The sequence below is a fragment of the Fukomys damarensis genome, unplaced genomic scaffold (assembly GCF_012274545.1).
Source record: "Fukomys damarensis isolate Sample0158 unplaced genomic scaffold, DMR_v1.0_HiC HiC_scaffold_23, whole genome shotgun sequence".
NCBI classification, from domain to species: Eukaryota; Metazoa; Chordata; class Mammalia; order Rodentia; family Bathyergidae; genus Fukomys; species Fukomys damarensis.
Window position 1 is genome coordinate 15,079,482 of NW_022900935.1, and position 13,054 is coordinate 15,092,535.

Here is a 13,054-nt window from a genome sequence, read left to right on the forward strand (position 1 = left end):
CACTAACAAGCAAAATATATAGGGAAGGAGGAACGTGTAGCTTTGACTTAACTGAGTAAACCAAGAGGAGACTGGTCTACATAGGAAAAATGTGCATCCTGGAAAGTCAGGTATGAAGATTTAGAGTAGGAATCTATGACTTGATTCTCCCCTAATTCCTGAATAAAAATGACATCTTGCAGTACTCATACTTCATGGCTCAGACACCTAACCTCACTTGGCTCTATTCCTTACTCAACTTTAGCTTTTACTGAAACATGTCTGAAAAACTTGGGGACGTATCTTAAGAAGAAAAATAATCACACATTATATTCCCCTTTCTGTAGCTACTTTAGACCTGGGTTAATAGAAAATTCTTGAAGAAAATTTAAATATAAGTCTGTGGCTTTGCTGAATCAAGTACCCCAGTTAATATTTAGAAAACACCCACTTTTTGGGCCAATAGTATTATTGGTGGTACCTATCGTGGAGGGTCAGCTGAACAAAGTCTGTATGTCTCAAAACCAGTGTTAAATCAATCTCAGGGTTGAGAGGGAAAAATGGGAGTCTAAAATCATGAGTGCAGATATATCTAGGATCCTTGTCCTTCTGGATCCACACTTCCTTCAGGGTCTTCATCATTATAAATGTTCTCTGCCTGCCCAAAAACAAGAAAAAAGAATATTTAGTAATCATGAAGGCCACTTTTTGAACTCAAGGTTCCATTAACAGATTAGGCCAGGGAACCAGATAACAAATATCTTAGGATTGTAGGTTATATAGGTGCTGTTCCAACTTTTCTACCATTGCCACAGAAATTCTGTAACAGGCATAGCTTATGAGTTGGTATGGCTACATTCCACTAAAACCATACAACAACTGACCACAGGCCCTTAAATCTGGTTATTATTCACCTTCATAGCTAGCATTTTTGAATTCTTCAGTGGGATATTATTAACGGCATGATTACTACACAATACCTGATAAAAACTGAATTATAAGCTTGAACTGAAAACCTGGCCAAGTGTACTGATGCACACTTGTAACCCCAGAACTCTGGGAGGCTGAGGCAGGAGGATCCCAAGTTAAACCTCAGCCTGGGAAATTTAACCACTTAGTAAGACCTTGTCTCAAAATAAAGGGTCAGTGGGGGATTTAGCTCAGTGGTACTGCGCCTGCCTTGCCAGCACAAGGTCCTGAGTTTGATCCCCATATCACACCCCCTCAAAAAGGGGGGGAGGCGCCGAGAATATAGTTCAGCATGAAAGCTCTGGTTCAATTCCCTGACTGCCCAAACAAACAACATATCCCAAACTACATATTCCAAATATCAAAAGGACTGATTCTAGAGCCTCATACATACCAAGCAGGGAATCTTCCACTGAACTACAGCCCTAGCTCTGTTTTTTACTATGTCTGTGAGTTTTAACTTTCATTTTTTGTTTTAAGGAACCAAATGGAAGACATGAATAGGCAAGGTAAGGGCCTGAGGGCTTCCATAAAACCTCTGGGCATGCCACCCTCCTATCATTTTAGTGTATTTGCCTAGGCTGCTATCTTTTCTTTCTTTTTTTAATTTTGGTGGTACCTGGGATTGAAATTAGGATCTTGTGCTTGTGAGGCAGGTGTTGGTACCACTGAGCTAAATCCCTGGCCCATGTACATAGGCTGAAGTTCATCAAATCAGTTTTTTTTCCCTCTGGGACAAGGTAAGCTATGTTGCCCCAGGTGGGTCCCTAAAGAGTCTTGCACATTAGCTTCCAAGTATGAGCTACTGCATCCAGAAAATTATGATATTTTGGGGGAAGTGAACCCAGGGCTGTCACACTGAGCCACACCCTCACCTTGTAAAAAAAATTTTTTTTTTGTGGACAGGGTCTTTTTTGTAGTTCAGGCTGGCCTGGAACTCTTGATGATTCTCCTGCCTCAGGCTCCCAAATGCTGGGATTCCAGGTGTGTGCTATCACATTACAGCGTGAATTCTCTTTATTTATCACACTACCTTCATTAAAAGAGCAAGGGGAGGCTGGGGGTGGTGGCGCATGCCTGTAATCCCAGCATTTGGGAGCCTGAGGCAGGAGGATTGCTGTGAGTTTGAGACCAGCCTGGGCTACATAGTGAGTTCCAGGTCAGCCTCAACTGTACAGTGAGATCCTGTCTCAAAAAAAAAAAAAAAAAAAAAAAAAAAAAGAGCAAGGGGCTAGCTGGTTGTGGTAGTGCATGCCTGCAATCCCAGCAATCTGGAAGTCTAAGGCAGGAGGATCATCCTGAATTCCAGGCCATCAGATCCTTTTTCAAAAAAAAGAAATGTAGCCAGACGCAGTGGCTAAACCAACAACAGAAAGTGGTAAAACACATGTAACACAATTGTTTTACTATTTAAAACTCCCTCATTTTTAAACTTTTTGGGTTGGGATCATAGGCATGTGGCACCACACCCAGCTTCCTTATACTAACCACACAGTGGTTTTGTTTGAGACAGTCTCACTTATGTATTATGTAGTTCAGAGTGTACTCAAAACTGAATGGTGGGTATTTAGCTCAGTGGTGCTGCCACCTGCCTTGGAAGCACGAGATCTCAAGTTCTATCCCCATACAAAAAAGTAAAGAAATAAAAAAAGAAAGAAAACTACAAAAAACAGCCGGGGCATGGTGGCTCATGCCTGTAATCCCAGCACTTGGGAGGGTGAGGCAAGAGAATCGCTGTGAGTTCGAGACCAGCCTGAGCTACATGGTGAGTTCCAGGTCAGTCTCACTACATAGTGAGAGCCTGTCTCAAAAAACCAAACAAGCAAACAAACAAAAAAAACCAGACAAACAACTTAATGGCATTCCTCCTGCCTCAGCCTCCCAAATTCTGGGATTACACTCATGTACCACCATGCCCAGCTTAGACATGAGTGTTTTTTGTGCTGGGGACTGAATATAGCCTCATGCACATAGAGTATGCCCTCTATTATTGTTCCATACCTTCAATCCAACTTTAGTCTTCTTGGTGCTAGGAAATGAACCCAGAGCCTTGTATGTATTAGTTCTTTCAGTACCACAGATTAAATCAGGGGTACTTAACCACTAAGCTACTTGGAATTACACTCAGGGAGCACTGAACCACTTTCCCATCCTTTTTATTATTTCAAAAAAAGGCTTCAATAAACTGGCCTGGCCTCAAACTTATAATTCTATCTCAGCCTCCCAAGTAGCTGGGATTGTAGGTTTCACTTTTATTAAATTCTGCTGTTTTGAAAATTCAAAAAAAGGGTAATTACCTAAAATTTAGTTTTAGTTAGTAAATATATTTGAAATCTAAGAGGTTTCACAGAGAAATGGCAATATATATCATGCTGTGGCATATTGTATATGTATTTTTGCATCTGTAAGGTAAATACATGTGGGAGAAACACTGCTGATAGATGATACACTAGACCTAGACCTATACCTATGGAGAACTCTTGTGGTTTTCAAGTCTGGTTAGCTGGGGAGACACTAGTGCTTAGAAAACAAGAGGAGTAAGTAGTAGGAAAGGGAAATGAGGAGGAACAAAAGATAAGTTTTGTTTAGCTGGGTTTAAAATAATCAGGGTACAATCAAATAAATATAAAGGACGGCTGAAAATGGCACTGTGCATATAAACACAGAAGTCACACCTGAACGTAAACTAAACTGAGATGCACTGCATTCATGAAGTAACATCAGTATGTGGGGCACCTCTGTACTCCTTGCATTTGGGAGGTGAGGCAGGAGGATTGCCAAGAGTTCAAGGCCAATCTGAACTAAATAGTGAGACCCTGTCTCAAAAAATAACACAAAAATAAACGATGCTATGTCTCATTCATCTAACGTTTCCAAAGAAATGACAAAATACTTACCATCTGCCACACTTGCATGATATTGTCTTCTGATACAGAACAAATCACCCAAGGTTCATTGGGATTCCAGGAAAAATCAGATATCTTGGCAGTGTGACCACCATGAATAAACTGAAAGAGTTAAAACAAAGACATAAAATGCAGACAAAGGATGTTAAACTACAGACTACCTCAATATGGTTCAATGCTTATAACATACCAACAATTCAGGTGGGCCATCTTCTGCATCTTCTGGAGATTGCTCTTCTCCAATTTTACTAGCACCAAAAGATAAGTCAGAACAGATTTACCCTGAGTAATTAACTTTGAAAAGTGTGAATAAAGTAACTTCATAAAGACAGTAAATGATATAAAAGTTACCTTAAATCCCAAACATTCAGTCTGCGATCAGTACCACTGGAAGCCAGAATAGTCTCATTGTGAGGTGACCACTGAACCTATACATATGCAAGAAGAAAAAAAAATCCATGAACCAGAAAACTGAACAAAAAATACCTAAAATTATACTCAATTTAAAAATTTTAGAAGCTGAATGTGGTGGTGTATGCTTCCACCTGGGAGGCTGGGGTAGGAGTTTGAGGCAAGCCTATTACACAGGGAAATCCTGCCTCTAAAAACCAAAAGTCGGGCCAGGGAGTTAGCTTAGCGGCGCTGAGCCTGCCTCATAAGCTCAAGGTCCTAGCACCAACCAAGCAACCAATCAACCCAAAAGTAAATAAAAGGAAAAAACCAGTAGGGTGGGATATGCTGTAATTTTAGCATTCTGGAAAGCTGAGGTAGGAGCACTAATTGCAAGTTTGAAACCAGCCTAGGCAACTAGGTGAGCATGTTTAAAAAAAAAAAAAGATTAAAAAAAGGACTTGGGGATGCTTTTTCAGAGGTGAGAAGACCCTGAATTCAATCAGGAGGGAGGGGAGTGGTTAAAGTACTGTACACAATCAAAACACTAACATCAAAGAAACTCATTTTATGAAATAATCCATCACTAGAGAGGAATCAGCTTCTGTTCCATTTCATCTTACATTTTTGAAAATTACATCTTATCTATTCTTTTTTTTTGAGACAGGGTCTCACTATGTAGATGAGACTGACCTGGAACTTACTATGTACTCCAGGCTGATCTCGAACTCACAGCAATCCTCCTGCCTCAGCCTCCCAAGTGTTGGGATTACAGGTGTGCACCACCATACCCCCCCACATCTTATCTATTCTTAATATCCCCCCCTAATAATGGTGACTGAACTCAAGGACTTTACACCAAGCTACATCTCAGCCCTTTTTGAGATAAAGCCTGACTAAACTGCCAGGATGGGTTCAACTTGAAATCCTCTTGCCTCACCCTTTCAGAGTGCTGAGATTACAAGTACTACTGGTTTCCCTAATGTCTTAATTCTGGTCTCTGATCAAGTATAATCCAATTCTGACCTAAAAAATTAGGTGATCTAATATACACATAGGTGATCTAAAATACACATGACATATATACTTATTTTTTCATATTATTATGAATTATACGTTACATACAAATAAGGCTAAAAATGACTCCTTGTGGGGCTAAAGTGGAACTTAGTGATAGCGTGCTTGCCTAGCTTGTTCAAGGTCCTGGGTTTAATCCTTCAGTCAGCATCTGTCCTCCAAATTCCATCCAACAATGCTCTTATTAAAGAGGCAAAAGATAACTATATATAAGTAATAATCTCATATTCTGTTACTCTTTGGTAAGCAAGTATTGGTCATGATAAGGAGAACAGGGCATTACTGACCAGTAGCTTAGGGAAGAACTGTGATAATCTTTAGGCGAGGACAAAGAACAAAGAGGGAGGCAAAGACATAATGTTCTTTGAAGTAGGCTTGAGAAGAAAATAAGACTAAGCATACAGCAGTATGGCTCATATAAAGCACAATTTAGATGCCACATTCATCCACTAGAATTAATCTTAACCACTTTCAGGTCTGTTAACATGTGACAATTTTTTACTGTGATAATTTCTAAACAGGTTTTATTTACCATGAAATTTTAAGCTCTTTTTTTGGTACTGGGTATCCAACTCAGGACCTTGTGTATATACTATGTAAGGAAGGGCCGGGGATTTAGCTCAGTGGCCCAAGGAAACCAAGTTCAATCTCTGGTACAAAAAAAAAAAGAAGAATATATACTATGTAAAGCATTCCTCACAGCACCTAATCAACAAGCTTTGAACAGTTGTTTCTTGAATTCAGTCAGAGGGATTTTTGTATTGTAAGGAAGCTTAACTGCATGCATGAGGCAAGAAAACATGTTGCCAGTAGTTTTACTTTATATATATATATATTTTTTTGTTGTTGTTGTTGTTTGTTTGTTTGTTTGTTTTGAGATAGGGTCTCACTATGTAGTTGAGACTGAACTGGAACTCACTATGTAGCCCAGGTTGGTCTCGAACTCCCAGCGATCCTCCTGCCTCAGCCTCCCGAATGCTGGGATTACAGGTGTGCGCCACCACGCCTGGCTTTCCAGTAGTTTTATTTTTAATTTAAATGTTTGAGACAGGGTCACACTATGTAATTCAGGCTGGTCTTAAACTCCTGGCAATCTTCCTACCTCAGTCTCCCAAATACTGGAATTATAGGTGTGCACCACCATGGCAGTAGTTTTAGGCTTGTACTGACAAACCAAAAAATGTGGCAAGCTATAAAGGACAAAGAAATGGAAATAAAGAAGAAACAAGTGAGAGTTAAAGAGCAAAGCTGATACATTAAATTAGGCATTAGTTTTCTCAACAGTCCAAGAATGTTAAGTGGCCCATGACCAGTTTGAGAAAGTAAAGAAATGGGAGAAACAATCCCAGTTCCCTGAGATTACATGGGGATAAAGATTGCTATTTTAACAATGAACAAAACACAAGCAGGCCCACTCATGCAACTAGGTTTAAAAAAACAACAAAAAAACCAAACCAAACCAAAACAAAAAAACAAGTGAGCAGAATTTTCTTTTACCTGGAATATTTCATCTTTATGTGATTCAAAGGAATGTAACTTAAGTTTCAGATTCCTTAGATCCCACAAAGCAACAGTCTATGTACAACAAAAGGAAAGAGAGATCAATATAAAACTCACTAAAAACCTCTGCATATTTAAAACACTACATAAACTCACCCTAGGTATTCTCTTAGAATAAACCAAACTGACCTTGTCAGCTGATCCTGTGGCAAGAATAAATTCACTATAAGGATTGAAAGAGAGGCAGTTCACTTCAGCAGTGTGAGCATCAACTGAGTGGCTTGGTTTGGAAGTGTTGTTTGACCTAGTGTCCCAACTTAAAAAAAATAAAAATAAAAAAAAATTAGGCTTGGTGACTAAATATAAAACCTGTATGTGACTAAAAATTAAATAACAACACGCTCTACTTACATCATAAGTTTCTGGTCATCAGCAACTGACCCAAACAGAGACTCATGGAGCAGATGCCAGGAAACATCTTCTACTACTGCAGTATGGCCTGTAAAGATGGTCTTCGCATCCACCACCTTTCCTTCCTTTGGAACAGCACTGATGTCCCATAGGCAGATGGTCTTAAATGTAAAATTAACCATTATATAAAAGATTCTCACTTCCCCACACATCCAAAAAAGGAAACCAAGTGGTAACTAGCACAGATTTGCTTCAAAATTAGGATACGCACATGGTCATCTGAAGCACTAAGTAAGTGCCCACTGAGATTTGGGTTCCAAGAAAGCCCATAACCTTCCTTCTGATGTCCACGGAGACGCAAGTCTGGGTTGCACTCTCCAGAGGGGTCTGCAAAGTTAAGAGATACATCAAGACGATCCACTCCACTGTCTCTTTAGGTCTACTAAGAGCAAACGGTACCATTTATCATATCTAAAGTTCTTTATATATATTCACAATATAGTACCCCTATGACCAAATGTACATTTATTCTGCTCTATATAAAAAACATGTTTTCACTTAAGTGAAAAAGCATCAACACCCCCACATACCAATATAAATCACAAAGCTGTTAAATTATACACATAATAGCAATTTAAACTTGGAATTAGAACATGTACTTGTCTAGAAAAGGGGAAGTACCTGGTTTAGAAGGATGCTTTGTATAGTCAAAAACAAGAACATCACTGGATGGAGTCTTTGTCGCAATGATGCAAGGGTTCTGGGGCATATAACGGGCCCTGTTTACTTCTCCTTCATGGTTGATCTTGATTTCTATTTCAATTTTCCCACTAACTGAGCCAAAACCTCCAAATTCTGTAAATAAGACAAATTGAAAATAAAGGTAAAACAAGTATTATTATCAGTGAGTCACTCAGAATATAAGGACATGTCATGGTCTTTTATCAGCAAAATGGTGTAATCTATTATATACTTGTTAGCACAATAATGTGCTTGTATACACCTTCAATTCCAGGTACATAGTTAAGTATCTAATAAATACATTATTCTTGAAAATTAAGACTACCGATTCACTTAAGAGGAGGGTCTCAGCAAATTTTAAAAATCTTAAAGTATGTTGCTGAATAAAACTCAAGTTACTCTTTTAATGACTGTTATTGCCATTGTATCTTCTTCTTATAGGATTTCTCTCAGTTCAGTGAGGAAAAAAAAAGCCACAATAGCTATGGACATTTTCTTAACCAGTACTCACATTTCAATTTCACACACACACACACTAGCCCTTGGCGGAAATAAACTAGAGAGGCAAGAGGGTCGAGGATTTAGCTCAGTGGTTCTGCTGCCTGTTTGCAAGCACAAGGTCCCAAGTTAGATTCCCAGTACCAAAAAAACCAAACAAACAAACAAACAAAAAAAAACCCCAGATAGGCAAGGATTAGACAAAAGTACTTTTCATTCACGTCATTCATGCCTATTACATGAATCACTATAAAATGTTTAACAAAGGTGGTCATGCCTATAATTCCAGTAACCTGGGAGGTTGAGGCTGTGGGATCATAGTTCAACCCTATTAAAAAAAAAAAAAAAGGATTGCAGGGGAGGTGACACAAACTGGGGATACACCAGTGTGAAGGTTCTGCATTCAACCCTTTGTATTGCACTTAAAAAAAAGTATAGCAATAAATTCGATTATGTAAATCTTTTTTTAAAAAAGACAGGGTCTCTTACGTCATTCAGGCTGACCTTGAACTCATTATATGCTGTAGACTGAGCCTGAAGATGGCCCTTCACCTAACCCCTACTCCCTTTTTCCTCCAGACTAGATAGACTTTGTCTGTCTATGATTGTAGACCCTGGATGGCACAGCCCCAGAAGAGTTACATTATGTATCCTCCTTCCTTGTTTCTGTGCAAGCCCTGTCACAAGACCATGCCTGCTCTTCCTGCTTGTCTTACACGATAACAAACAGCACTGGACTTCAGGAGGATGTTAGCTCCCAACAGGCTATGGCTCCACCTGGTCCCAGCTTTCAAGCATAATCTTTGCATGTATTTTTCTTTTTTGTTGTTTTTCAATTTTCTTCACCTCCCACCACTTTCTCCAGCTTCAGACCCTAGCCCATGCAGGTCAAGGAAACTATGTATTCCACGCTGGCCTCGAACTCATGGCAATCCTCCTGCCTCAGCCTCCTAAGTACTGGAATTAATGGCATGTGCCACCACACCTAGCTTTACTACTGTAACATCTTGGGTTATGTGATATTTTTCCCATTAAGTTTATTAGCACATTTTAGGTATACGACACAGTTACACTCATCGTTGGAATCATATACCTTTACATGATGTAGCTTGGTTTTTTTTGGTACTGGGTATCAAACTCAGGTCCTTGTGCTTGCAATGCAGGCAGCGGCATTGCTGAGCGATTCCCAGTCCTGTATCTTGGTTATTTTTTCCCCATTCCCTTGCCCTCCCTTCACACCCCTCCATCCTTCCCTATTTACAAAGACTTTATTTCCATTTTTTTCCTTTTCTCATATGGATTACGTGAATCTTGACAAAAATATATAAACACAGTAGTAACTGACCAAAGTCCAACTATCTTCCTAATTTGTTTGACTCTCAGAACATAAGACTACTAAAAACTTGAGGTGCAATGTACTTAAAATGCACAAATCTCTGTAGCTTAATGAATTTTTACTTATGTATGCACAAAGGGAATCCATGTGGACTAAAACATTTCCAGCACCCAGAAGACACTACTTCTGTATCCTTTCCAATCAATACTATGACCACAAAGTATCCAAGCATCTGATTATCTATCATAGAGGTACTGTTTGAGTACATAAACCTTTTAAAACTAAAGAAACTTTCAACATCCTGAATCAACTATCCAAATGATTTCACTTGGGAAGGAGGTGGAACCCATTAATTACCCATTAAGATCCTGGAACATATACATGCACAGAACGTTTCCCAAAGCCCTGCACAGGAACTTCTTTTGAGAACTCCAGGTTTTCAATAGGATGACCTAGACCTGAAGTCAGTTTGAGACATGGGATCCCACCATCACCCTCTGAGGAACTGTGTGTATAAATTCTTGTGGGTTTCCTTGAGATCTGGGCAATGTAGATGGGCACTGATGCAAAGAAGCATTTGCTATTGTGGCTTTCCTCACCATAGCCCACACTGCTTCCTCTGGGGTCTCACTATGTAGTTGAGACTGACCTGGAACTCACTATAGCCCAGGCTGGTTTCAAACTCAGCAATCCTCCTGCCTTAGCCTCCCAAGTGCTGGGATTACAGGAGTGCGCCCCCACGCCCGAGGGTGCACTTTTATCTTGGCTTTTCTTCTTTTACTTGGCCAAGGCTCACTCCACAGAGCCAGTTTCTCCTTCACTCTTCACTTTTACAAATAAACTTTGCCAATGCTTTTTGTTCTTTTCCTTAAATTTTTTGTTTTAGAGACAAAAAGAATCTGGAATCTAACTACACAAGAGCAACCCAATAACAAATATGGCCAGGTGTGGTGGCACAACCTGTAATCCCAGCACTTGGGAGGCTGAGGCAGGAGGACCACTGTGAGTTCGAGACCAGCCTGGACTACAGAGTGACTTCCAGGTCAGTCTCAACTACATAGTGAGACCCTGTCTCAGAAAACAAAAACAAACAAACAAACAAAACAAATCCAAATATGTTTACCTGTAAGGACTAAATAAGGTGATTCTGGAGGCTGAGGCAAAAAATCTGAGTCTGAGGTTAGCCTATACAAGGAGACCCTGTCTCAGAAACAAAAACACTCATGGAGGCCAGGGATTTAGCTCATTGGCACCACACATGCCTCGAAAACACAAGGTCCTGAGTTATATCCCTGGTATCCCAAAACAAACACCCCCCCACATACATGGGGGTGGGGATGGAGACACTCAGTAACAGAATTTCAAGTGTACTCTCCGATACTGCAAAAAAAACAAAAAACAACAACAAAAAAACACCAAAACCAAAAATAAACAAAACAAAAAACAAAACAAAACCTAACAACAAAACAACAAGCAATAAATCCTGATTACCAGAAAAAGATTTGGGTATATATATTGAAAGATGCCATTTGCTAGCCAGGTATATTGCAATCCCAGCATTCAGGAGGCTGAAGCAGGAAGACTGCTTAGTTTGATAGCCTGAACTATATAGTGAGACCCGATTTCAACAAAAAATACCATTTCAAACCAGTAAGAAAAATGAATAAATGGTATTTCAAAAAATTGTGGGCTAGGATGTAGCTTAGTGTGTTTGCCTAGCATCTATGAGGGCCTGGGTTCCATTACCAAAACTGTCCACGCCACCACCAAAGGCTGAGATTTCTATTCCCTACCTAAGAGTCAAAACGAAGTACTAGACAGCTGGGGATTTAGCTCAGTGGTTCCACTGCTTGCCTTGCAAACACAAGGTCCCCGAGTTCAATCCCTGGTACCAAAAAACAAAAACAAACCCAAACAAACAAAAAACAAAAACAAAAAACCCCCAAAACAAAAAATAACAACAACAACAAAAGATGTTGGGCATGGTGGCAAATGTCTGTAATCCCTTCGGGAGGCTGAGGCTGAGGATCTCTGTGAGTTTGAGACCAGCCTGGGCTACATAGTGAGTTCCAGGTCAGTTTCAACTATATAGTGAGACCCTGTCTCAAAAAACAAAAACAAAACAAAACAAAACAAACCCTACTAGGAAACAACAGATTAGCATCTGGAAATCTTCCACTGGGAAGTCCCAATTTAAAAAGTGACATGAAGCTGGGTGTGGTGGCACAGAATTGTAAACTCTGTAAGCCCAACACTCAGGAGGCTGAGGCAGGAGGATCAGATCACCAAGTTCAAGACCAGCCTGGGCTACATAGTGAGTTCAGGTCAGTCTCAACCACATAGTGAAACCCTGTCTCAGAACAAAAACAAAAATAACCCTCCCCAAATGCTATTCAATCCAATGTTTAATATGCCTGCAATTTTAGGTCTTGGGAGACCAAGATCTTGAGTTCAAGGTCAGGCTAGACTACATAGTGAGAATCTCAAAATAAAAACAAAACCCCTCAACAATCTTAACAACAACAAATCCACAAAAACTGACATGGTGGCACATGCCTATAATCCCAGGATTTGGGAGACTGAGGCAGGAGGGTCACTGTGAGTTTGAGGCCAGCCAGAGCACATAGTAAAACTATCTCTAAAAACTGTAAGGGCTGGGTGTGGCAGCACACCTTGTAATCCCAGCACTTCAGAGGTTGTGGCTGGAGGACTGCTGCAAACTGAAGGGCAGCAAGATGGTGTCACAAACCAACAAAAAGAAAACAAAACAACACCCCAAAACATAAATACTATAAATAATTCAGTGTTGGCTAGCGTGCTGGGAAGTGGGATGGTGAATCATTTTTGAAGGGCAATTTAATAGTATCACCTTTATTTTAAAATGGTCATTGGTGGGTGTGGTGATATATACCCGTAATCCTAGCACTCAGGAGGCAAAGGCAGGAGGAACACCCTAAATTTAAGGCCAGTCTGGGGTAGATGAGTTCAAAACCAGCCTGAATTACAGGGTGAGAATCTATCTCAAAAAATCAAAAGCAGTGCCGGACATTTAGCTCAGTGGTGCCGCCACCTGCTTCCCAAGCACAAGGACCCAAGTCTGATCCCCTGTACACCCCCCAAAAAATAAAAATAAAAAAGAGTACTCAACATATTTGTTGAATGAGTGATCAAATTCACAGGATGAATCCTTTATAAAATTAATGGATTTAAAAAATTATCTAGGGCCAGGGTTTTAGCCCAGTGGTGC

General features: G+C 40.0%; 1 protein-coding gene across 1 annotated transcript in view; it reads right to left on the reverse strand.

The window, feature by feature from the left end:
• Rbbp4 (RB binding protein 4, chromatin remodeling factor) overlaps nt 1–13,054 on the reverse strand; it is a 19,837-nt gene continuing 6,783 nt past the window's right edge. The window contains exons 4-12 of the mRNA XM_010621537.3: nt 7,914–8,087; nt 7,504–7,619; nt 7,233–7,393; nt 7,011–7,137; nt 6,819–6,896; nt 4,206–4,282; nt 4,045–4,102; nt 3,846–3,956; nt 1–637 (exon numbers count right to left, since the gene is read on the reverse strand). Coding sequence (XP_010619839.1) covers nt 572–637; nt 3,846–3,956; nt 4,045–4,102; nt 4,206–4,282; nt 6,819–6,896; nt 7,011–7,137; nt 7,233–7,393; nt 7,504–7,619; nt 7,914–8,087 — 968 coding nt within the window. The 3' untranslated portion in view covers nt 1–571. The remainder of the gene's footprint in view (nt 638–3,845; nt 3,957–4,044; nt 4,103–4,205; nt 4,283–6,818; nt 6,897–7,010; nt 7,138–7,232; nt 7,394–7,503; nt 7,620–7,913; nt 8,088–13,054) is intronic.